Source organism: Abramis brama (assembly GCF_963993115.1).
Source record: "Abramis brama genome assembly, chromosome: 4".
Classification (NCBI taxonomy): domain Eukaryota; kingdom Metazoa; phylum Chordata; class Actinopteri; order Cypriniformes; family Leuciscidae; genus Abramis; species Abramis brama.
The window spans coordinates 46,860,924-46,884,749 of record NC_139966.1 but is presented as its reverse complement, the minus strand read 5'-3'; the positions used below and the strand labels follow the sequence as shown (position 1 = coordinate 46,884,749).

Here is a 23,826-nt window from a genome sequence, read left to right as displayed (position 1 = left end):
ACCCCAAACTTTTGAAAAGTACCATATCTCGAGCTATGAGTAAAAAGTTATTTTAAAGAGAATAAATCTAAGCTAGTCAAATTTTAGAGGAGTGCGATTAGATTTTACTGTGAAACAGGCCCGTATAGACCTCACAATCAACAACAGTGCAGTCAAACAGCACTCTGCACCTTTCCACAGGGCAACCGCTGAGATTTATGTCAATACGGAGGGTTACGTGACGCGTTCTCCCATCCGCACTCTACTGTAGCCTGGAGAAAATTAGCATTTTTATTCATAAGAACGCTTTGGCAAGTCGATGCAGATAGCATACGCTCAATGCTCAATTCTGTGCGCAGATGTCATTATATTAGCTGTTTGGGTCTACTTGGAGAACAGTATTTAAGGCATGGATGCAGAGCTGATTTGGATGAGAGTTCAGAAATACAGTGCTGACTTGTGCCAAAATGAATTTTCAGCATCATTACTCCAGTCTTTGGTGTCACATGATCCTTCTAAATTCATTATAATGCTGATTTGGTGATGAATAGAAAGTTTAAAAAGAAACTTGAAAGAGAATTATTTTCTTCCCAAAACGTTTAAACTGGGTTTGCTGGGTCAAACTGTTTGATGATGGGCATTATGCTTTAGAGCATGTTATATCGAGTGAAACATTTCGCACTTGGATATAAAATGTATTTTTATTTAATAAAGCAAAGCTTGCCATGCTGGTGGGTGTAAGTGTGCTGAAGGCTGTATATATGAGTTGTTTTGCATGAGATTAGCATTTTTCTATACATTTAAAAAGAGATGCGGTGCAAGACAATGGCGTGAGGCGGTACCTGTGCGCAACGCTGCCTTTCTTTATGTCAGAGATGATGAGCGAATCTCCGGGCTTCCTACTGGAAGGAGCTGTGAAGAGAGAGGAGAACAATCAAACTTGTTTAACAGCACAACATCACTCATTTTCTGTAGGCAACACTGCTGATTATTTCTTAGTCATTCTTAGATTATAACTTAACATTTTTAAAAGTACAGCACTTTTAAAGGTTCTGTCTTGCTGACAAAAGTGTTTTTAAAATTGGTGAGAGTAAATCTGATGACACAGTAAGAGATTTGTATCGACTTGGTTGGTGGAGAACTAGTTGCTTTCGGTAGCATAAACAAAGTAGTTGTCAGTCCAGTCTAGTCAGAACTGATGGTTTTTGTTGTCGATTTTGCATTTTTCCAGCTTGGAGATTGACATGATGACACTGCAAAAGATGCCACTCCAAATGATTGACAATCGAGATGCATATTTTCAACAGAGCCGTGTGGATGGCAGTCTTTCAGCAAATAATAATGCATATATAAAAATGATATTTAAACCAGCCTAAGATGGTTTGCTTGACTTAGTGGGGTTAAAACCCCTCTAAAACCAGCCAACAGACCAAACCGGACAAGCCCAGCATATAAGCTTAGGCTTTGTTTTAAGTTGCTTTTTTTCCAGCAGGAAAGTGTAGGACCATGATTCTCAACCTTTTTACCTTTAAAGCCACTCACCGTCCAAAATAATTAAATAATTTACCCATTTTGTGATTTCAGACATTTTAGAATATGTGTAAAAATATAAATGCCTAAAAATGCTGCCAGCTCTCTAGGATTTGGATCAGAGCCATTATGTCAGTATGAAATAGAAAATAGACCTTTTTAGCAGCTCTAGTCACATTCTGGTGTACTGAGGGGACAGATGTGAGTGCATAATCAGATGTCATATGGTCCCTAGACTGCCAGGAGCATCTGGAGGTGTGATATCAAACTTCTAGAGTGACGCGCCAGAGCATTTTACTCTCAGTCAGAGCTCAGGGTTATTCATGTTCGCTTAGTGCGTCACTGGCAGACTGGAAGGTTGTCTTTTTCACTTCGAATAAGAAAAAAAAAAAAAACTCCTTTGTTAATCCTGCTCACTTTTCAACCTAATATGCATCCCAGATGGTGGCGCAGCTTAATCATAATCAATTCTGATGCTCTGTGTAGCCTGTCAGTGATTGTCCTATGCTGCCTTATGGGGGTATGTTCTTTCTCTACGCATTGAGATGCCGAGCACGTGTCTGTGTCGGACAGACAGTCCCAGAGGTTTGCTGGGACAACCCTGCAATAAGACAAGCTCCAATTGACAGAAAAGCTTGATTACTTGAGAGGTTTCACAAGGTAATATGATGGATTATTTGATTTCATTTTGAAAAATGGGTTGGGATTCCCCTCTCAGGTGACACTTAGGTGGGGTTTTTTTATTTGGGGGCATTTTTTAATTAAGGATTTATTTTCTTTTAACAATGGGGTCATTTTGTTGCACATGAGTTTAAACACAGCACAAGAAAGCTTGATTTAAACCTTGAATTGAATTTACAAAATAAACAACAAGAAGAAGAAATTACAAGCAGAATCACAAATAAATACAAATTAAATAAAGTGTGCTTTAAGGTTTTCATGTTTGATTACTTTTTTTATTTATCTGTAATGGATTCATTTAGCTAATATGAAATTAGAGCTTTCCACTTTCAAATTACAAAGCAAGTCGAAGAGGTTTGTCAGTTGAAAGAGAACATTAATTTCAGGATGATTCAACTGAGAAAGGTCAAAGATTCAGTCTCGATGGTACAGGCTACAGCTCTAGCAGTCTAAAAGAGGAAATAAATTGCTTTAAGGATGTCAATCAGAGCAAGCTAGATTTGAACAAGCTATCTGAGAGCAAATTGTCAGTGTCAGCAATGCAGGTGCTGAGATGTAGTCTATCTGACAATTCAATTTCCAAATGTTAGCGAGTTCTCGGACCAAAGAAATAATCATGTTTTCTGCTCAGCTCAAAGAGTGCACATGTCCGCTGGCCTTAAAGGCACCTCACCATATGCTGCATTACAGTTACAGAGGTGTGATGTCACCTTCAGATGGTGCACATCAAAGCACAGCCTTTCAACTCGGTGAAGCTCTGATGAATTTTATAGCAAGTATCCGGAGCAAAAAACAGAGGAGTGACTACTTACATAAACAGGCACTCTTGATAGTAAATCAAGCAGCAAGATGATTCTTATTTGACAGGCAAGCTACATTATGACATTCAGAACGGACGAGCACAGCCATCTCCTGCCTGCTTCCTGGTTGGCGGCAACATTGTTGCCATTGGTCGCTGATTTGTCATAGTTTTCCTCTATGACTTGCACTGCTATTTGGCCTAACCATGATAAATAGTGTGGCCCATTTGCAGTCTCTGCACCTTGCCTGCTTATATTGGTCTGGCCGGGTGAATGTCAATCTTTACACAAGCTTGGGGTCAAACTAGGACAACTACAGTACATGTAGTAAACTTTTGCTATGAGGTTGATCTGATCCAATTTATACAGTAAAACTACTATGGTGATCTTCAAAAGCATTTCTTATTGCTTGTTTTATTCAACATAAATCTTTTTTGTTTTGTTTATTCAAATCAAATCTGCAGTCTAAGCAGCCAAAAAACATGTAAAATATGGTGTTTACCATCTCACTTCATAAATGTATGAAATCTATTGACTAAAATCTATTTTTTATGGATTTCACAATCCCCCCCCCCCACGCTATTCAGGATGTGACTCGCATTTAAAATCATAAATAGTATATATCAAATTAAAATGAACTCAGATTAGTGTACAGAGTATATCATTTCATATTCCAGTCCACAGCAGATGAGACGCCACTAGGAGAATAAGACACTGTAATCTTTAAGGAGAAGTAAACAAGACATCTATAAATGTGTCCCACTATGGCTTTATTAGTACCTGTGAAATACAGGCCCTACAGAGGCACACAACAGAAAGCCATTAAACTGCTCAGAAAGGCCACGAGAGCTCCACAAAGCCCATATACATAAATCGACATGTGGATAGGACACCCTACATCTCTCTCTCTCTCTCATTCTCATTCCATGAAAGTTGACTTTCTCAGACATCCTGCAGGCCCTGAGCCAAATGGAGGCATAATTGAGCAGATTTTCTTTGCAAAGGTGAATAAATAAAAACAAATCATCCTTTTTGGATGAACTATTATGTTAACTGAATGGAGATTTTGAGAAGATGCAGAGGAATGGGAACCATTAAAAAAAAAAAACATTTTTTAATGATCTGAAAAGCAGTTACAGCGGTACTTTAGCACTGGTAAAATAGTTCGTCTGGTTCATTAAGGAAGTTCAGACAGCTGTAAAACCCCACAAAAGAAGCTTTACTGGGAACCGTTTGTTATTATCTTTGGACTGGGTATATATTCATAGCCAATCCTGGGAGAATTTGCCCCATCAAACTAGCAACAAATGTGAGGACTACACACAACTTGTACACCAGCAACATAATAAATACTTATTTAAAAAGCATGGAGGATGACGGGCAAAATTGCTTTGGAGGTAAACGACTCCACAGATGCAGAGAGAAGAAATTACTGCTAGGTTGTTGCATAGGGGTCCAGCAATGTATTTCACAAAAACGCTGGCTAATAACAGAAAGTTTGTATCATATTGCTGTGATGGGGAAAACAGTAAATGTGACAAAACCGAGCGGGGATGAGGTGATGAATCACTCTCGCTTGACAGTGCGGGGGGGGGGGCATTGATGAAGCAGCTGGCAAAGGCTTCGAGCGTTCGGCGCGTGGGGTTTACGAACGGAGCACTGCAGAGCCCCTGACTGCAGGCACAAAGCAGATTGAATTCACAGGCAGATCCGTCTATAAACACCTTTCCAAAAAAACAGGTGATTTAAACGAATGACACAACAGGAGAGAAAATACAGTATCTTTGGAGGAAGGAGGGAATAGCTTGGCATTTATTTCCATTAAAAGACAGCACTATTAATGGGCTTTTGAGAGATGATGGTTCAAAAAGTATAATATCCCACAATCCAATGTGTGTTCAGCAAATGGTTTCCAAAATACAAAAAAACACTTTTCTCCATTTCTAGTGAGAAATAAGAATTTGTCACAAAATATCATCTTGGTTATCCCTAAAGCCTAAAGAAACTTGAATTCATTATAGATCTTTAGATGTGACATTATGGTGCTTTGGAAGACCTTCATACACAAAAAACACATCACACAATACAATGAAACTGCCTTCTGGATGCAGCCACTGTGACCTACAGTCTGTTCCTAGCAATTAAATTTACAATTGCAATAAATGAGAGGTAATATATAATTAGGTGCTTGTCATGCAGAACCTCAAAAGATAATACAAATAAGCACAAACCCTCTGAGAAAGAAAGGATTTTTTTTTTTCCCAGTACCCTAATAAGCAACAGCTACATTTTTCCCCTAGTAACCCAATAATAAGTCACCCAGTTGTGTCTCTTCAATGTCCTTGGAACTGAAACAAGGGTTAAATGTCACATATTTTTATCTCCGTGATATAGGGAGTGAAGGAAGTGAAAGTCTTCTAAATGTGTGGCCTAGATAATGCACAGAAAAACACTGAAGAGGCAAATAAGAGTGCAGTTAAAGCTTAAAATGGGAATGTGGGTAATTATACATTTTTTTAAACAATATAGTTTCTCACTGTATACTTTCTTATTTGGCAGATGCAGATGTGGGAATCAAACCCATTGACCTTGTGTTTTTCAAATTATTTATCCCATGTATGATCAATAAATACAACTTACACCTTGAGCATAGATAACCATTATTACGCATAGAAGAACTGAGAGAAGAATACGTACAGCTGATGGTGATGCCCAGCTCCACACCTGGCTTCTTTGGTAGCTTCACATGGAAGGTTCCACTGCTTGGGATGACCGATTCTGGATGAAACAAGGACAGAAATACAAAAAAGATCAATTTTTAGATGTAGGTCTATACATATAATCATTCTCAAGTTTGATTAAGTCTGGATTCATAGACCATTTTGAAACTGAAATGTGGAAATTCAGGTGAAGGACCAAACCAACACTTGTAAAAGGGATAGTTCACTTGAAAATGATATATATGTCACCATTTAGTCACCCTAATGTTGTTCCCAACCTGTATGATTATAATTCTTTTTTTCAGTGGGATGCAAAATTAGATGTTTAGTGGAATGTCCAAGCTGCTTTTTTTTATTTTTTTTTATTGGTCCCCATAGTGGTAGCTTTTACCTCCTTTGATTTACATGCAAGAAAGAAAGTAGAGTAAATGCTAGCAGAACATTCATTTTTGGGTGAACTCTGTACTTATAGTGACTTGTAGACAGCTGTTAAAAATTCAGTCTTTCTCTCAGGCAGCGGTGTAGATGATCTTTTCTGACAGAAGCCCAGAACCCTAAGTCTGGAAGACTGAAATCTCCATAAAATATGTCCTCCTCCTCTGGGCAGTGAGTCAGACTCAAAAAGAATGACAGAAGTGTGAAAGCATCAAAAGAAAGAAAACGCACTGCACTCCAGCGACCCTCCATTACACATAAAGGTCTCTGCTCTTGAAATCATCATTCAATAATTCAAGCCAACTCATTTCTTCCAAATCAACAAAGGAGTCGTTCAAAAACACTTGGCCTGAACTATAAAAAAAAGAACGTACAAGCAAAAACACCATCAAGTCGTTCTCCTTCCAACACATCCTTTCAAAAGCAGATTTTATTGTTCTGTGGTAAAATATTTATATTTTATTGGGTTGCAAGGAAGATTTACATTCAGTGTTGCAGAATGTAAATGAGTGGTTCGTGCAAATGAGGGTACTTTCATGGCTTGTAATAAAAGTTTGGGGAAGGTAAGATTTCGGTAAGAAGTCTCTTACCTTCACCAAGGCTGCATTTATTTGACCAAAAATACAGTCATTTTGTGAAATATCAAATTCAAAATAAATAATTCAAAATACGGTTTTCTATTTTAATATGTTCTAAAATGTACTTTATTCCTGTGATGGCAAAGCTGAATTTTCAGCAGCCATTACTCCAGTCTTCAGTGTCTCATGATCCTTCAGAAATCATTCTAATATTTGGATTTAATGCTCGACAAACATTTATTAATATAATATTATCAAACGTATTATTATCAAACAGTTTCAGCAGCTTAAAACCATTCCCCCCCAAGATAATTTGATGAATAAAATATTCAAAAGGAGAGCATTTATTTGAAATAGAAATATTTTGCAATATTATAAATGTATTTACTGTCACTTTTGATCAATGTATCCATGCAGAATCAAAGTATTAATTTCTTCACAAAAAAAAAAAAAAATTTCATACTGACCCCAAACTCTAGAAGTATTCTATTATTAATTCTATTAAGGTTCAGCAGTGTGTCATTGGCTTGTTAAGCCCTTCCTATATACAGTATAAGCCCTGTGTTTTCATTCTTTCTTTGCAAAGTCTTGTTTGCAAACACTGCATTTCTGAGCGCTACTTCTGGTTTCATTGTCATGGTCTTGACCCATTTCCCTGGATTTCCCTGTTTTCCTATCCCTTGGACTTTTGCCATTATCTGGGTGGTTTGCTCTGTGCAACTTCTGTGTGTTACTTTATGCAACTTCTGTCAGTAAGGGCTTAAATGCTGTTTAATCAAAGTTCACAAACTTTATTCTTTATTTATTAATGTTATTTTAAGGTCAAACCACCTTATGCCTCTTTTATGGATTACGATTATGGATTACACTCAATAAAGCTTGCGTTTTGATCTTCAACCCAAGTCTCGGGGCAGTACATAAGAATAAAGTTAGTGAACTTTGCTTAAACAGCATTTAAGCCCTTACTGACGGAAGTTGCATAAAGTCAGATTAGAGCTTAACAGAAACGTACTCATTTTTGTGAGCTATACGCATATTGTTAAAGGACAGTAGGCGGGCTATGCTAGTGCCTTAAGGCTGAAACTACACTTGAAGTCATCACATACACAGTTAAAAGATTTCTGATTAACTTCTGATTCATTCGTAATTAAGAAACAAATTAAATATCATACCAAATTACACAAGACAAAACACTAGGATGACAAGCTAATTACAGCACGTCTCAAGGACTACAGGCGTTCGATGAGACCCGTACTGTGATAACACTGCCAAAGCACAGCACGAGATGGAAAAATGAGAGAATGTATTTTGGATTTTCTGTCTGGAAACAGTAGCTATTAAATCATGGGCCACTTGTCTTGCAGCGCTAATCATTTATATACATCAAATAGACGACAGATGGTTTGGCTCCCAAAATAATGGCATAAGTTTAAAGGAGCACACTAGGATGAACGTGGGTTATGCCCAGATGGATCCTTCCTCCCCAAACAGGTTTGGAATTGATGAATTGTGTCCCCACCTGCTACGTCAAACTCAATCTCCAGCGTGACTTTGCTGGTGATGCTGGAGTCCCTCAGCAGCTGATTGGTCTCTTCCAGTGTGCTGTCCTCAGTGGGAATGCCGTTTATTGACAGGATGCGGTCACCGATCTGCAGGATGCCGCACCTGTGCACAGAGAGCAGATTTAGCACACCATTCCTCTTACACTGGCCAACAGACTAGCTGTGCTGAATGCATAAAATACTAAATAATGGACTGCTTGCAGAGGGAGACAAAATAGGTAATGGTACCCAGGCAATCTCTCGCACAGACCAACCAACCATTTATATTATGCCAGCTGGCACCGTTAAATAGACATTATTGAGTTGATGTGACATTTTAGGCAAAAATACGAACGTCCTCTTAGCTACTGCCTCAAGGTTAGAGTAAAGAACTTTTTAATAGCGGAGGGAACAAAAAAAACCTCTCTTTTTTGAATTCTAAAATGACTTGAGCTAAACAGAAGCAGTATTGCTTATGAATTCACTGCTAAAAATGTCAGTAAAGCTAGTCATCATGAATCATATGCTGTATTGCAGATGCTGGTTATCCAGAGTGGGCTGTGTGTGTGTGTGTTTGTTTTCACCTGGAGGATTAAATCTTTAGAGTGTTTGCTCATTTGCAGTGCAGTGTGATTAGAATTGTAAAATCTGATGTTAATCAGATGTGTGCACACATTAATAATTAGAACATGATGCATGATGATAAACTCTTTAACAGACATCGTGGACATGCATTTTTGAAGCTATGTAAGGTGCAATTGTACAGACATTGTAGTATTTTGTATAACGATGCAAAACATTTTTTAAAAGAGTAAATTGATTCAATAAAAAGATGCACATACAGTACAGTGAAATACAACAAATAGCACTGTTGTGCTTGTTTAATAGCTTGTTACTGGAAAAAGCTACATTAATGTAAAAACTTGAGTTGTTTTCACAGAAGAAAGATGTTAAGTTGACAGCATCGCTACTTTTGTTCCCCAACGCCGGTAGATCTTTATCAAATCCCCAACATTAGAAGGTTTATGTCCATCACTGCAATTACAACTTCAACTGGCAGCGAGAAGTCATTTCTGTTGCTTAGGTCAGTAATTACAGTGAAGTTTTAATGTAAATCCCCATCAGTCAACGCGCAAGTTCATTTGGGTGCCAGCTGAGGCTCTGGTGCTCAGGTAATTATAGTTAAGTGCTTTGCTCTATCACGTAACGGTGTAGTCAATCACAGCCCAAACAGACTGGAAATCAGATCGTCATGGCCAAGCAGTTATATATCATGTGTGATCGTCGCATTATATCATCGATGGAGATGTGGTTCTGCGGAGGACAAGTTATAAGCTGCGAGAACAGCGCAGTGATGTAATAACTGTGGGCTTTGGGATGTGTTCAGATAATCAAAATTAGATTCGAGATTAAATATTCAAGATTCCCAAAGGGAAGTTTCACAGTTCTCTGATAACGCAAACAATTAAGCTGCACCGATCTGTGGAAGGGTTTCTGGAATATTAAAAAGAGTTTTAACTAGGTCAAATGAGGCACTGGAGATTAATATAAGTCGTGTTCGGTGATCTTACCGCTCTGCCGGGCTGTCGGGGTCTATGTAAGCGATGAGCGGTGGAGAGGACAGGGTTTCTGTGGCAAAGACTCCTCCTTGGAGCTGGATCCCAAAGCCCATGATGGAGTCGCTAATGAGGGTCACCTCTGTTGTTTCTGTGTGGACCACCTGCCCAGCCAGTCCTACGGTACTGGAAGCCAGAGACACTACAGGAATGAAAAACATAGGACAACAGGGTCACAAATAGCAGGAAAAGTTCCTCACGATAACCTATAAAATGGAAATCTTATTGGAGCTCAAAACGACCTGCCCCATTCATGTTTACTAAATAGAAAAGAGCAGCTTGAACCTCCTGCTAAACTTCTTTGGCGATCAATGTAAGGACAAAAAAAAAAAGAAAGGTTTGGTAAATTAAAACAATCCGGTAACACTTTAGTCAAGGGTCCAATTCTCACTATTAGCTAGTTGCTTATTAGTACGCATATTACTAGGATATTGGATGTTTATTGCTTATAAAGCACATATTAATGCCTTATTCTGCATGACCATATTCTACATCCCTTAATCCTACCCAATATCAAACTACCTTACTAACTATTAATAAGCAGTAATTGGGAGTTTGAGGCAAAAGTCATAGTTAATAGTTAGTTAATAGTGAGAAATGAAGCCTAATCTAAAGTGTGACCAACAATCCTTTTAAAGGTTTCAAATTACTGTTCTGTGTGCATCTCAGAGCAGCTTTTCCCAGAATTAAATGTTGTGAGCCCCTGAGTCTTTGCAGTGACTGAGCTGGATCTGTGCCCTCACTGCAGATAAGATTTCAATGTGTGGGCTAGTATCTATGGGCCAGCTAGGTGCGCTTTGAAATAAGAAAAGGCACTTTGATATAGAGCTAGTGTATTATATCGCAAATCAGACCACAGGGATTATAGGCAACTCTTTCTGTAGATGGTATGAATTATGAGGTTGAAAGAACTTCTTATCTTACAATTCTGGGTCTGAAATTACTATATTATGCACTGCAGTTCTTAAATATAGGGTTGTCACTATACCAAAATTTTGAGATTTTAATACCACCTCAAAAACTAATATGCTGCTGTACATAGTTATTCTAAAAATTAAATATTAAGGATGGACTAGTATTATTTCTGACTGCTACCGCTCAGTTATATTTTTTAATTATTTATATATGATTATAGTCTTTATTAATATTTAAAATTAGCTTTTATTTTAATATGTTCAAGTTTTAGTCACAAAAAATAAATCATAAAAATAATATATATAAAAAAATTTGATATTTGCTAGTGTTTTTAAAAATTAACTTTAGTGCTAGATTACAGTAAAGACAATTTAAATGTACAAAATTGGATAAATGAGCATAAATAAATATGAAATATCAGCTGATAATGATAAACTAAAACTAGTCTATTTCTATTAGACACAGAAACAAGTCTGTGAAAAAAGATAGGCCCTGTTGTTTTCACTGCATTGATTGAGATACATTAAACCAGCTTGCTGAAAAGCAGACAGGCACATAAGCATAACCAATGTGATTTACACACTGCGCTTCGCTCCATTTACAATTGTCTATATCAATAAAGTCTCATGGGAAACATCTCAATTGCAAAGCCACATATTCGAACTGGGCTGCAAAAAGAACCAATTTTTCCAATGTTTATGAACAACAACATTTGGAGATCTTTTTTCACTCTGCGTGCTTTCAAAGAGACGAGCGAAAATGCGCCCTGACACACGAGCGCCCTTCACACCCTTGACTGACCAAGCTTGAACTGTCATCTCAAGCACCAGGGAGCACAGACGGTAGTCAGGAGGTCTCTTTCCCCATAGACACGTACAGAAATCTGCCTCCAGGTTATCGATCGGGCTCGCTGCATTCTTAAAGAGCCTGTTATACTCTCCAGATCGCTCTAGTGTGACTTCAAGAGTGAGTCTATCCGAGATTGATGGCCCTGCTCACGGGCTAGATTTACCGCACCAGACACCTTTATTGTTTTAAATGCGGTGACCTTTCCTTTTTTATTGTGAGTGAGGGATGAGAGAGGGAGGTTAAGGTGACGCAGATGAAGATAGGACGCCTCTTGGATGCTGAAACGCTTTTAGGGACGGGTCTGCGGTGAACATCGATCAACGATCGTTCGGGATTCTTTCTGTCTGAAGCACTGAAAGTGATACTGACTGGTCTTTTTGGGAATTGCTCAGGGGCCGCAGACTGCGAACTGACCCGACAAGGCTTTGTGCGCTTCGGAGTCTTGCTTTTGCGAGGCGATTCGGTTAAGTGGTGTCTTTGATTTGTGGTAGACTTCAAAAGCTCTGACAGACAAGCAAGCACCTGAGGGGTCATCGTCTACACATCTTAAAGAATTGCCAGCTGACTAACTCTCTCTAGCTCGTTCGCTTCCTCCTCTTCCTCTTCCTTCCTGCTAGAAATCTTCATTTGTGCTTCCCACAGATCAATGAGTCAGCTGTAACTTGAAATCCTTAGAATGAGTCAGAAGGGTTCTGAAACATCTTTTCTTCAACAGAGAACAGATTTTGGAGGCTTTAAATTGGAAAACGCACCTTCGATCCCGAGGCCCTTGACTTGCGTCATCAAATATAAATAACAATAGGAAATGCATAAGGGTCATTTTGACCCCCTTTACGATTTGGGATAATGTTATTTTTTTGCTGAACCATATGAAGGGAACTTAAAAAAATACATGAAGGTGAGTAAATAATAATTAATGTCATTTTTTTGGGTTAACTACGTTACGTATCTGCGGGTTAAGTGTATGCCGTAGCCTGAAGATACCAGGAGCCTTCATGTCCTCAACACTGTCCTTTAATGTAATTATATTTTCCTCTAGCAGAACATATTAACCGACAACTGCACGGAAATCATAAACGAGGACTGTAGGCATTAGACAACAATTAAATTATGCTAATATTCTCCTGGTGAGAAGACACGGTGCTAGTTCGGTCACAGTACATTAAACGCAGACTGGTTTGTTCCGGACCTCAGAAACACAGAGGGGAACGTTAAAATTAGCTTGACACCATCTCCAACAGGGGTAAACAAGATTTAGAAAAGACATCAGTGAAAGCTTTTTTACAGTTACCTCAGCAGGAGAAGAGGAGATATGATGCATGTGGACAAGATAAATAGTTTCATCTCACATTCACTGCTTCATTGACTGCGTCTGATCTTGCAGACACTTTCCACAACAAATTCTTTAAAAAAAAATAAAAAATACATGGGATTTGTCCCTATAATGCTTTACAAAAAGTAACAGGACACTAAACTGTGCCTGTATAAAGCACACTTGAAAATGGCACTGCCTTCTGTGTTCTCGCTCGGTGCGAGATGGTTTGGCATCACATCCAGAGACGTGTCATTGCTGTCTGATGGGTGACTTTGCAGCATGTATCTCCCTCCATCGCTCCACTCTCTCCCTTTCAGAAGTGTCTGGGAGCTTTATTCTGTCCCTGTGAGCCAGTGACAGTAAGGCCTCAGGAGGGACTTTTAACAAACCAATGCTACTTTGTATGCTAGAAGACGTCACTCATGCAAAGGCTGGAAATGCTGAGTCAGCGGCACTACATGCAGTGGACCCGTCCTCACTCATTTGCTTTTGCGCTATAGGCTGTCAGAACATATCTTGGGCAATTGGGCTTCTTGAAATGACTGCCTGTGCAGAGCTCTACGGACAGTGAAATCATGGTGCTATGCAAATAGGGCTCATTTGGAGCATCAATGAAGTTAATCAAGCTTTAATTAAGCTTTCAATTTGGGCCAGTGAGGCAATGAACAGTTTGCTGCCCTTTGAGCTTCACAGCAGTGGCTTGAAACAAGGTGATTGCTGACAAGCTGCTAAAGTTCATTAGCGTTTCTTGGGCAATTATCAATCTATATTTGATACAAATTCAAGCATTTCAGCAAGTAGTATTTATTCATATTTTTGATTGAGTTATTTTTTTTATTTTCCAGTTTTAGTAATTTTGTGATGTCATTTTTATAATTTATTTAACTCTTTCACCGCCATTGAAGGAAATTTCCGTCATTTATGAGACAACGCTTCCCCGCTATTGACGGAATTTTCCGGCTTTCCGTGTTTTCACATAGGGGGTGCTATTACGCATGTTCTGAAAGAGTACTGAATCTCCTGATCAAAACACATGCGAAGAAGATGCAGAAACAAGCGATATCATATGTAATCATATGCATATGTAAAATAATGCAATCATCAACATTAAACAGCATATAAATAAATCAAAACTGCCTAATGTTACTGAATGAAATGTCGACCCAGGACGAGGTATAGGACTGTGTAAGCATTAGGGGTGTTGATGGACTCGACCCACTCTATGGTTTTGATCATTGTTCTGAATCTGATCTGGATGTAGTCTGACAAAAACGTGATTTCCTCAGCTTTTTGCTCAATATTTTGCTTTTTTATGAAACTTACCCACATTCAAGTGTTGATAAAAAAAGACTGCATGAAGCTAGAATAAAACGTGTTTTTGTTTAAAAGCAGATGCTCTGTTCTTTTGATATTTTGCATGTTCATAATTCATACAACAAAATATTCTGGGGGCCATCATTTTTGCTAAAATAGTAAAAACGCTGGGGTGGCCGGCAACATTAAAAAAATAAAAGTGGCTGGGGAAAGAGTTTAAACAAGTTTTAGTTTATATAATATTTATATATTCTTTTATTTCAGCTTCATTTCAATTACCGAAAACTATTTTTAATAGTTTTACTTTACTTCTCAATAACAACAGTGGTCCAAAGTTTTGACTGGTAGTGTAATACTTAAAGCTGGTTATTTCATTAAGCCAACCTACCAGTCTGGCCAAGCTGGTGTATAGTTGGGTGAACAGCTGGTTTCCCAACCTGACCATCTGAAAAATGGTCTTCTAAAATTAGCAGACCAGTCTGACCAGGCTAGGAGACCAACTAAGACCAGCACACCAGCTTAGACTGGACTAAGAGGTTTTTAAACAGAGAAGCAACTGTGCATTATCCTGCGTGTTTCTTTTTATCTATGAATATTTTCCATTATGATATAATATACTCTGGTGTGCTCCTCTGATTAAGCATTTGTCATGTTCCTCAGTAAAATAAAAGCTGAGCAAAGACTCAATACAACTATTACAGACCCATTATGGAATCATTTTTCTAAACAAACAGAATCTATGAGGGGCCATGCACATATGCTCATGGCAGTAAAACCGAAAATAAATTTGTGTATAGAGGAGATGCTCTGTTTCTGTGCGGCAGGTATATTAGCCAAACACAAGCGGCAGGCAGTGCATTAGGAAAAACTATTACAAGTGATGTTCAGAACAAGTGCAGCTAAGTAAATTAAACACTTCAATGTCAGATTAAAACAGGGAGAAGTTTTTTGCCATTTTGAAATACCATCTCATATCCCAGTTTAATGAGACGTCTAAGCAAGCCATTTGTAGGGGGACTTCAGTGCATCTGAAGTGCTATCAAACCATGCTGTTGTTTGAGCAACAGTGAAATGTCAACTTCTAGCACAGCCGATGGCATGATTTCAGAGCGGGACAACCTATTTGACCAAACCATGGAAGAATGGTATAATTGTTTCCAAACAGGTTTCCAAAGCACACCTACTTGAAATGAAAGGCGCATTAATGTCATAATTTACCCAAAAATGGAAACCCTCAATTTGTTATATACCTGTGTGAAATTCTTTCCTTTGCTGATCACAAAAGAAGATATATTGAAGAACTTTTTGGGTTAACTATGCCTTTAAGAGTGCTTTGGAAACCTGCCTGTAAACAATCATTATTATTGCAATTCCATTTTCATTTTTAATTTATGTTTTAGTCATGTTGTTATTTGCTTTTTTCATTTGTATATAGCTTAAGTTTTTTTAGCTTTAGTGTCTTTTCAGTACTTGAACTTAATGTTCCTTCGGCAACTAACTGAAATCTAATATTTATATTTTATTTCAGCCTTATTCCTATTACCAAAAATGAGTTAATTCAGTTAACAACACCACCACTTGGTGCAACTAGAGAGGCAGAAATACTGATTCCCATTGGACTGAATCTGAAAACTGATCATGTCAGTCATCACTTTCACATCTACGTTCTCTACAGTTAATAACCAGGCAGCTGCAAATGCAACGAAAAACAGAAACTCACAAACAAGTCAGCTACTGAAAGTTACCACGAACGAGGTCAGTGTCATGGGCAGCTGATTAACCAATTTCCAGTCCCAGCGTTTGTTTATTGGTCTTGTTGACAAAGCCCGCAGATAACACACCACATGGTATGAAAGCGTAGTCGGGTAATTACCCGCGGCAGAAGCGGCGACGCTGCTCGGTTGAAGGATATGAAATATCTTTCAGGATCTAATTACTAGGTAGCCAGAGGTGTAATTTCCCTCTTTCACTTGGCGGCTTCAGATATGGGAAGAGAATGCTGATTGTATTCACTTCAGGTACGTTCGATCACACTCGCTGATCTTACTCAGATTCAGAGCCCAGTCGCGAGAGGGAAGGATGGGAAGCATGTGCAACTCGTCTGAATGTACAGATAAAGACAGACTATCATAGCGGAGACAGGAAGAATAATAGACGTATGGCTCTTCTTTAATACCGAGCGACCTCATCGCATTTGTTTTATTGCTTTCGTCGCTTTCAGTGGCTTGACCAAGCTTCTCTTTTCGCACACTTGCATGCGCTTAGCATAATGAGGCAGTTATAAAGGTTCATTTCTGAGTTACTGTAGGCGGTATATTCAACCTCCTGACTTATGTTTCGCACAAAGAATGGCATAGGCAGCTATACAAATTCGAAACCTAATATCAAAGTCAAGACAAGTCCCTGGCCAGAGCCTGCGTGGAGGTGCTGATACATTACAGAAGTTTCACAGGAAATCAATAACCAAGCCTTTTTCTGTTTACTTCAGCCATTCTGATAAAAAAACAAAAGGGTTTAAAGAATGAATCAAAGTGGAACTGAGCAAGGACCACCGCTAAATCTGTTGTTTTATGTATGTTTTTATACTCTCCACATCTAATTATCAAATTTAAGTTGCGATTCACTGGAAAAAAGTTGCTTTGGGTCAGACTTCTTTTTGAATAAATTGTTGAACCGGACTCATAAAACCAAATAATTGATGATTCGGCTCTCGGTGATCCGGTTGCAGCAAATAACAGCTCACTGGAGGTGAAGATTGAATCAACTCAATCTGTTCTTCACAAAACTGTAAAATGCTTCTGAATATAGTGTACCCTCGATTTTGTTTGAAGTTTAAAGGGTTAGTTTACCCTTAAAAATTAAAGATCCCTTTAAGAATGAGGCCTCGTATTGAATTGTACGAAATGTTTTGTTTCTTGATCGATAAAAAATTCAACATGACTGCATCAAACGTACTTGAGCTCTTGTAGTCTTTCTTCTTCAGTTTGCGTCTCATCATGGTGCCGCGGGGACTTGTGGGATACATGGTGCGTGGCAACGTGTTCATGTTGAGTGAGCTAAGACTGTAGGCACTCATGGAGGTGGGAGAGAAGGATGAACCCAGAGCTGTGTAGAAAGAGAGAAACTCATTATCAACTCTCAATGACTCATTTCAAAACATTCAATATTAAGTATATAATGTTCAGTTTAGTTTAGTAGAATACTTCTATTTTTTTGTCCATTACAAATGACATTATCAGTATAACAATTCTAGAATTTCAGAACGTCTTCGTATTTGGTTTATGTTTCTTCTGCTTTAAAGACAACAGCACTTAAGCTGTATGAACTCCATAAGTTAAGCTTGATGTTTATGATCTCCAGCATGATTTGAGATGATTCGATGAGCATCTTGAGAACATGTGACTGTCTGTACAAAGATGTCGACAAATTTACTTAGGTTAGTGACCTAGAAATAGTGCAGAATCTGTAATTTTTTCTATTCATTTTGAATACCATCTTTTCAACTGAACTTTTGAACCTCAACATTTTCTAACAACAGGTGCTAGAAATAAGAGCCAAGGTTTGTCACCATTCTAGGAAATGCACAAAACAACTCATTAAAGTGTAGCAGACTACCCTCGTGTTTGACATTGTAAGTCTTCAAAGCACATCTCTAAAAATACTCCCAATTGCCTAAAAGCCACTTCTTATGACAGAGCAGTGCCTGAGAACCGGATCACAGTTCATACTCATCAGATAGAGATTCAAAGCCATGTTTTTAGCGCTCACAAAAAAAAAAAAATCCTAACTGGCAGAACATTACTACTACTACAAAAAAATATGTTTTGTTTGGCTGAGACACTGGTGATGCTGAAAACATGGCAGGATTAGAGCAGATTACAGTCTTATTTTTGCATTGCTGTTTGAAACAGATTGTCTGCTCTTGCCACATGGAAGGACATTCTGCCTTTCTATCTTGTTTTTAAAACTCTAAACCATCTACAGCCATGAGGCCTTCTTGTCCATTTGTGAATTGTAAAGGATGAGCTCTTCCTAATGCAGACATTAAAGAGTTGATGTCCAGCAAATGCTGGCTAATTTGTCTTAAGGGAAAAAGAAAACAGCAGCTTAAGTAATACAACTCTCGGAGGAGTTTGCGTTCACGCAGTGTCAAGGACACATCTTTCAAAGATGGAAAAAGCCTTTGAACTTCCAGAACCTGGGGGATATATAATCCAGGAATAAAAAACGAGACTGTGACTAAACAGTATTGATGGAATGACAGTAAATTATGTGAAGCCACCAGCATTGAAGTGCCCACAGCATCTTTATGGCACTCCTGAATGGAGAATGTGAATCATGACTGTGAAGGTTGGGAAGGTGCCGCAAGAGATTGTAGTTGTGTTGCTAACTTTAAATTCAATCATGTGTGTGAAATAAGTGTCAAACTGTGAAATTGCTGGAGGTTGGTAGTTTGCTGTACCATTGGTTGCTGCAGGGGTCTTCAAACTGAAGTCTGCCAGGGGGTGTTAGGGATCCGCAGAAAATTATTTTTTTTGGATTGTCAAAATAAACATATTAACTATATTTTTATATCATATATCTAATGCATTATTCATTTAGAATATATTAATTTATTAAATTACAATTAGATTAAATGAACAATTTAACACGTTTAATGTTTCCCCCCTTTTTTACATTTTGCTGTCTAAAGGCTGGTTGAAAATCATCAGATTAATCAATTATTTTGTCCTATTGGCAGTCCTAGTTTTAAATGGTAGGAAATAGAAATAAAAACCAAGCATAATAAATAAAAATAAAATATGAACATTTTAAATATAAAGTTAAAAATAAAAATTTAATTGAGTAAAAACCAAATGTTTTTTTAAAGGGTTTATACATCTAACATTAATGTAATGTAGTGTGTAGAAAACATGTTGTCTTTATAGTATGACAAGATCATACAATTATTTTTCTTGCACAGTATAAATAGGTCTTTACATATATGGCTGCCATTATATTTTATGAAGGGAGTTTTTTTTACAAGATGATCATCCTATTTTGCATCAAAACATTTTCTAGGTTGCATTAATGGTCTTTGTCAATCACGTCACCTCTAAACGCCAACTATCTTTGACAATGAACAACGTCCAGTTGCTTTAGTGCTGCAAATCACTGTCAGTGTAAACGAACAATTACAGGTCATCTCTAACAGTCTCACGGTGCCCTTGAAATGCATAGAGTGCCAGCAAAACAGATCGATAGGGCCCTGATGGCTGGAATTTATAGTAATGAGTCCATATAATTAAATCAGGCTCGCTGAAAAGGCCGCTGAAAGAGGAAAAGCATGACCTAAAAACACAAATGAGGAGTGCTTTTGTGACAAGTGACAATCTCCCCATCTTATCAGCCAATTAGAGAGCAAATCTAGGGCCTCAGGATGTCAGTCATCATTGACTACATGTCCCAGAATGTATTTGAGACCATAAAGTCCACCCATGACCGCACAGGGAGAAACGATCAGGTCACATTGCTAGAATGTCAATAGTGCAATATCGCTTCCTTAACAAGGATTATGTTCCATATCCCCCAATGAATGGAAACACAAATGAGTCCTGTGGATTCGCTGAGTATCTTCCGCACAACAAAAAACACACAAGTCTCCCTGAATGGCTCAGTGCTCGTCTGGCTTTGTTCGGTGAGTCTGAGCTTTGCCGTAATGTGCTCTCGCCTCTGGTAGAATAGAGCTCAGCTACGCCCACAGATGGAGAATAAAGGCCAGATATAATACGGAGGAAGAGAGCAGTACAGAGAGAAAACAGTCTTTAGCCTCAGCATAGTTTAGAGACAAGGAAACAGCCGGGGAACAAATTAGTTCTGCTCTGTTTTCCAAAGAGATCAAATAAAACGCACTAAAAAAGACAAAAACAAAAACAGTCTTATCAAATAAAGCGCAAATGAGACATTCTAACATTTCTTCCTGTATTCATCACATTATTTCACATTATTTATTTACGTGAAGCGTGACGCTAGCAACGCCAAGGTCGTGGGTTCGATTCTCAAATGCTGCATGATTTAAACTGATTGTATAAAATATAAATATATTTACAATATACCTTAAATATAATGTGGTAAAAGTGTCCGCCAAATGCATAAATAAATGTAAAAAATACAAATTTACAGAATTCACAAAGTGAAATTTTTTGACAGATGAAGACATCAAGCATAATTTAAGATAACTTTAAATCTTGCATTTTCAGCAAAAGATACAGCATCTTCTCTCCCATTGGCTGTCTATGCTCATTTGCATATTGTTGAACTCCGCCCAACTTGATTATGGTCTGTTGCTCATGTGGCAATTTTTTTTTAAAATACACGAGACCTTGAGTTTTTAAATAAATTATACATTTGAAAATCAATTTGGAAGTCTAAGTTATAAAGCCAAAACCCATAAAACAATGGAATAAATCTGTCACTGATGAGAGACGAGGAAGATACAAGAGGATGAGGATGAAGGAAAAGGGAAGGAACATTACGGGGATTGTTTGGAGAGGTTTTCTGCTTGGTCTGGCTGCGGGACTGGTCGGGGTGGTAGGTGTTATAGTGTTGATAGGGAAGGAAGTTGCTGTTGTTGTTGGTTCCGGATTCCCAGGGCAATGTCCGGTTACTCCTCTGCACCTTGACTGACCACACGGAGAGGAGAGAGAGAGGGAGGACGTGAGCGGGAAAAGCATACAACACCACATAAATGCCAATGTATAACATACAAGGAGAGACACTTTAAGACCCTGGAATAAAACCACCATTTTAAAAAATTACCTAGTTAAGCAGTTTCATGTTTGAAATGCCCATTAAATGCTTATCAATCTGCTTTTTGATAAGTGCAGAAAAGGACAAAAAAACAAGCACAAGCTAAATAAATTATGCCAAACATTTGGATTTTTTTTTTTTTTTTTTTTGCAGAGATAGTTGACTAAATAATTCAAATACATGTTATTCCAAACCTGTATCAATTTCTTTCTTCTGTGGGAAACCGTTTTTGTCCATTCAATGAAAGTCAATGTGTCCAAAACAAATATATTACATTAAAATAAATAAAAAATAAAATAATGTGGTGAATTATACCTTTAAGAAACGTTCTAGGTCGAGGCAACAAATACTGTAGACCTCACCAAAAATACAGCTGCGAGCTACCTTGCAATATCTTCTGAGACTTTCTTTCGGTTATACTGTACAAAGTAGACAGGCAGACTTACTCACAAACAAGCATTCCCACAGCAAGGTATTAAATATCCAATAGCTAGTTCTTCCAACAAAACATCCTCCTAAAATACACAACCACGGACACCTGCATTGATTATTTTCTATTTTGGCTCCTTTCTGTTTTCCCAGTTAATTTTAGCAGCATGTTTGCTGTGCTCTCAAACACACAAGCACACAGCCTGGAAAGATAGATTACAAAAGCAGTCTCAGAGAGAGAAGAGAGAGGCAAACTGGAGGGCAGTGGCTGCAGAGGGGATTAGACAGGAAAGAGACTCGGTGAGAGGTGAGGAAGGAGTGTGTTTTTGTGTAAGGCAGGAGACCAGGGATCCATCATCATGATAGCATCAAACAGTAGCACAGAGTTGAAAGACAGTGAAGAATCCATTGAGACCGAAGGTAATCAGGCTTGGACAGATGAGAGCTATTACTTCTACAATTATGTGTGTGGGGGGGAAATAAAGAGAGATTGTTCATGAATCATAGAGGGGAAGGCACACATGAAAATGTGGTGAGTGTTTTTGCAGGCATAAACAATGTAGAATCTCTATACCAAGGGTATCAACAAATTAATATAATCAAGATTAAATTTTTTTGCATTATAATGATTCATTTTGAGTAGAACATTTTAGTTAAAGTAGAGAATATTGTATTTTTTCATTAAAATAAATGTATAATAATATAATTTAATATAAATTCATATAATAAATATAGCTTAAATGTGCTCTAAATCTATTTTTAAATAGCCTAGTTGATTATTTTTGTTTTCAGCAGTAGATTCAGATGTTTTCTGTGGCACACAGACACTTCCACCCATGGAAGCCCTCCAAACGGATGTTGTGTTTGCATGAGTATGCGGTGACAAGGCAGAATGTGTATGTGTGATGCATACGTGCGTTAAGGTTTCAGCCAGCTGTCTGGTGTTTTGACGTTTCCGGCATTTGCCATCTGTCTGGAATTTCACCGCGGCTGGCATTTAGATCTGTGTTAGTATAGAACGCTTCACTGCACTAAATCTGCTCGAGCTGAGGAAATAGAGTACACGTTTGTGTGTGCGAACTGCGTAGTGGACGTGCAGGTGCATAGTAATGTGAGAAGCCTGACAGTAGACATGTGCGGCTCTTCACAGGATTCAGGAGTGTGTTTCGTCCTGTGAATGTGTTTGGATGGTGGTCTAAACTGAATTTCCTTCTCTTAAGAGCCAATCAAGACGCCTCCTACCAGCTGACCCAAGGGTCACTTCATTGTTTTCTAGTGCTGGGCCTCTAAAAAACCCTTACGACAGCAAGCAAGCAGCATTAGTATGCTGTGCAGGTCCACGCTTATTTATGTTCTCTGGGCCTAGGCTTTAATCCACATTCTTATTAAGTTTATAGCTTAAAGGTCGTACAGCCACTGACCTTGTGGACGTTCTGCAAAATAATTCTAATTTGTCAATAGGGATTTTTTTTTTATTTCAGTGAAGGATGCCAGCAGAACAGCAGTGCAGGACATATAGGATGCATATAGGATGTTTCTATGGTATTCTAGGTGGTTGCCAGGGTGTTGTTATGCAGATGCGGACAAGGTTTTAGCATGTTACTGTGCAGTTGCTAGGGTGTTCTAGTTTTTGCCAGAATGTTGCTACTATGTGGTTGCTTAAGTGTTCTGTAGCATATTACTCTGCGGTTGCTGCTAGAATGTTGTTGTTGGTTGTCTAGGCGTTTCTATTGTATTCTAGGTGGTTGCCAGGGTGTTGCTATGCAGATGCTGACAAGGTTTTAGCATGTTACTGTGCAGTTGCTAGGGTGTTCTAGTTTTTGCCAGAATGTTGCTACTATATGGTTGCTAAAGTGTTCTGTAGCATATTACTCTGCGGTTGATAGAATGTTGTTGGTGGTTGTCTAGGCATTTCTATGGTATTTTAGGTGGTTGCTAGGGCGTTGCTATGCTGAGGGGTTTTCAGGATGTTACTGTGCAGTTGCTAGGGTGTTCTGGGTGGCTGCTAAGGCATTTCTATGCAGTTGTTATGATGTTCTGGATGGTTGCCAGGGTGTTGCTATGTGGTTGCTATAGAGATGCTGAGGGGTTTTAGCATGTTACTGTGCAGTTACTATGGTGTTCTGGGTGGCTGCTTGGGCATTTCTATGCAGTTGCTATGATGTTCTCGATGGTTGCCAGGCTGTGGCTATGTAATTGCTATGGTATACTAAGAGATTTTAGCAAGATGCTGTGTGGTAGCTAGGGTCTTCTGGGTGCTTCCCAGGGCGTTGCCATGTGGTTGCAAAGGTATTCTGAGGGTTCTTTTAATTTCTATGTGGTTGCTAGGGTGTTC

At 38.4% G+C, this 23,826-nt stretch overlaps 1 protein-coding gene across 16 annotated transcripts in view; it reads right to left on the bottom strand.

Annotated features, from left to right (window-relative positions):
• Window positions 1–23,826, bottom strand: part of grip1 (glutamate receptor interacting protein 1) — a 226,674-nt gene that overhangs the window by 21,870 nt on the left and 180,978 nt on the right. For 12 of the 16 annotated variants that reach the window (XM_084110706.1, XM_084110716.1, XM_084110702.1 and 9 more), the window contains 6 exons: window positions 20,789–20,935; window positions 17,229–17,378; window positions 9,836–10,022; window positions 8,243–8,388; window positions 5,688–5,768; window positions 822–891 (listed from right to left, as the gene is read on the bottom strand). In XM_084110706.1, coding sequence (XP_083966832.1) covers window positions 822–891; window positions 5,688–5,768; window positions 8,243–8,388; window positions 9,836–10,022; window positions 17,229–17,378; window positions 20,789–20,935 — 781 coding nt within the window. The remainder of the gene's footprint in view (window positions 1–821; window positions 892–5,687; window positions 5,769–8,242; window positions 8,389–9,835; window positions 10,023–17,228; window positions 17,379–20,788; window positions 20,936–23,826) is intronic. The other 4 variants (XM_084110709.1, XM_084110704.1, XM_084110705.1 and 1 more) reach the window with 1 other exon arrangement.